Source organism: Arachis ipaensis, chromosome B10, assembly GCF_000816755.2.
Source record: "Arachis ipaensis cultivar K30076 chromosome B10, Araip1.1, whole genome shotgun sequence".
Classification (NCBI taxonomy): Eukaryota; Viridiplantae; Streptophyta; class Magnoliopsida; order Fabales; family Fabaceae; genus Arachis; species Arachis ipaensis.
The window spans coordinates 37,918,440-37,921,347 of NC_029794.2; the positions used below are offsets into that span (position 1 = coordinate 37,918,440).

At 32.9% G+C, this 2,908-nt stretch overlaps 1 protein-coding gene across 1 annotated transcript in view; it reads right to left on the reverse strand.

Moving 5' to 3' along the window:
* Positions 1-2,908, reverse strand: part of LOC107623816 (BAG-associated GRAM protein 1) — a 10,711-nt gene that overhangs the window by 3,661 nt on the left and 4,142 nt on the right. The window contains exons 7-13 of the mRNA XM_016326198.2: positions 2,687-2,807; positions 2,394-2,510; positions 2,056-2,085; positions 1,862-1,961; positions 1,444-1,550; positions 730-873; positions 536-640 (exon numbers count right to left, since the gene is read on the reverse strand). Coding sequence (XP_016181684.1) covers positions 536-640; positions 730-873; positions 1,444-1,550; positions 1,862-1,961; positions 2,056-2,085; positions 2,394-2,510; positions 2,687-2,807 — 724 coding nt within the window. The remainder of the gene's footprint in view (positions 1-535; positions 641-729; positions 874-1,443; positions 1,551-1,861; positions 1,962-2,055; positions 2,086-2,393; positions 2,511-2,686; positions 2,808-2,908) is intronic.

Sequence of the window (2,908 nt, forward strand, 5' to 3'; positions counted from 1 at the left end):
TATAGGACATAAATAAAAAATTTATAATTTATTGATAGATAAAAAATATATAAAATTGATCTTTTCAAATATTTTTAAATAATTTATTGATATTATAGATTATGTATCTATGTTTCTCTTATTTGAGCCAGCTCGTGAGATTTTGGTGAGCCGAGCTTGAGCTTGAGCTTGAGCTTAAGAAATAAGCTCGATTGTTAATGAGTTGAGCCGTGAGTCAAGCTCAATTTTCGTGAGCCGAGCTTGAGCTTGGTCTAGCTCGGCTCAGCTTGGCTCACTTCCAGTGACGCCTAGAGGAAAGCCAAAGAGAAAAAATCTGATCCATAAGAGATGAGTTGAGAGGGAAAGATTCTGTAGCAAACTGCTCAAAATAGTATGACTAGAAGCCACCAACCAACTGAAATGCAAGCTCTAGCAGGTGGCAGAAAACTTTTATTATGAAAGATAATTGATGCATTTGATTTCCATTCTAAATACTGGACGAAATGACAATGTTTAACAAGAACAAGAATTACAACAGCAATTTAAGAAAACTTACCACAAGATTAGTATCCTTTCGTACTGCACGATACTTGCTAATAAATTGTGATCCATCATTTAATAGTAAGTTAAAAAACTGCTCAGCTGTGCAAGGAAAAACACCCTGGAGAAGAGGCACTAGTTACTATATACTAGAAACTATAATGATAGCTAATTCATTTCATTAAGACAAAGGGAAAAAACGATGCATACATTATATATACCAACTAAAGCCTCTTCTTTGGTAAAAGCTTGAAGTTTTCCAGTTTTCGGCATGCTTTCTTCAGGAACTTTATCAAGTATCTTATTTCCTCTGACAGAACTGCTATGTGCTCGCAGCTCAGACTCTGCATTTTCCTGTATCAAAGAAAGTTAAAAACAATGAACATAATTTGATAGATGATAATAAAAAACAAAAATGGGGATTCATCCCAGTATAATTTATCCTACACAACCTTCGTTTAGCATCTTATGTTTTCTTTATTTTTGCTTACTTTTTATCGATACATACTTCCAGAATGATAAAATGTAAAATAATAAAGAAAAGGAGAAAAATGGTACAAAACATAGGGTGAGCTAATAGTATATAGCTTTTTCACTTACGAATTTATCTTCCATATCAAAAGAACGAAATAAAAAAAAGTATGTTCGGGAAAGAATATAGTATTGACTATACTAAATAGTTCTCAAGTTTTTCACATGAATTCTAAACAAGTTGGTTATAAATATTAAGATCATGGGGGAATAATTGGAAATATTAGTGCACTGGAGCATGATCAATGAGTTCCTTTTCAGATTTTGGAACAAGAAGCATCATATTTTGTTTTGTTGGGTTTTTTTTTTTGGGGGGGGGATTTATAAATATCTATAATTGCAGTTTTGAAATATTGATATAGAAGACAAAATTCCATAAGCAAGAGATGTAACCTTCTTCTCAGCTTCCAACATTTCATGGAAATTATTTGCTGCACGTTGTAGATTTCTAAATGCATGATTTCTGTTCCAAAATGAGGCAAACTTATACCTGACTCTACCTGAAATGAAGAACATAACAAAGATCTAAGCAAAACATCTAATGAAGGCCAAATTTGCAGCAAAACATGATGATAATGTAAATTCAGCAATAATATAAAGATCAGTAGTATCATTTTCCACAATTTGATATAACAACAGCCATCAATTAAGATGCCAGTCTAAATGAAGTCATCCAATAACATGTGACATGTAACATTCCTACCAAATGCCATTGTGATACATACATAACAAGCATTGCAACCACAAAATATAATTGAAAGTATCCACGATATAATTAATAATGAAATAGTTTAAAAAACAAATTACTAACCATCAGGACTTCCCAAAGGAGGAACACCATGTCCACCAGCACCCATGCGGAGAATAATTGTTATAGCAGGATTTATAAATGCATGTTGACTCCTTCGAATCTTCAGGAAAGAAAGAAATGACACCAGATGTAAGTAATAGTACAGCAGAAATATGGTTATTGTGCAGGGGGAGAAAAATGACAGAATATTGCACCTCATCTATGTCCTCAAATGGAATAACCACCTGTGGAAAGAAAAAGCCATTATAAATACCAGATGGACAGTGTTAATAAGTGAAGTGATTATTTATTCTGAAATCATATAGACATTTTTTCCAGAAAATTAACACGCAGGCAATGACATAATAGAGCTGTTTCCCCTAAGCAGAAGGTTAACATTAAAGAAAAATTACTCTAAGTCCAATTCTTCACAATTATTATTAATCTCACTTGAAAATATTATTAAGAAAATGTTAAAAGAAAGTAACTGACATATGAATGATTGAACAACCACCTCACCCAGCGTGTTCGGAAAATAGAACGATAACCTGACCTTTATTTGCTTCGAGAACACATTGGAATGGAAACAAATGTGCCATGCAGAAACATACATACGTCCATGATACAAGAATGACCTCTCAAGTGCACAAGAATAACTATGATCAAGAACCTGAAATGGATACTTGACTTGTTAGATCCTGAAACACATTACTGATTACACAATCACCGAAAAAGGACCAGTCAGATAAAAACATGCACATTTGTGTCCAATCTCATATGATCTAAGAAACAACTTCTTACTAATAATCCTTAGTAACAAAAACAAATTTAGTTTCAGTTCATAACCTCATCTGGAAGAAGATCGAATATTGTTTGAAGAGGTCCTGGCTTTTGATGAACAACAGTAGGGCCCTCTTTTTCCACAGGCATCCTTCTTCGAGTGCTGGGTCCGCCAAAACCATTTATCCTATTAGTCAAACACATCAATAAATAAGAAATTGGCCAACAACAACAACAACAATAATAATAATAATATTATTATTAATATTAACAATAATAATATTAATG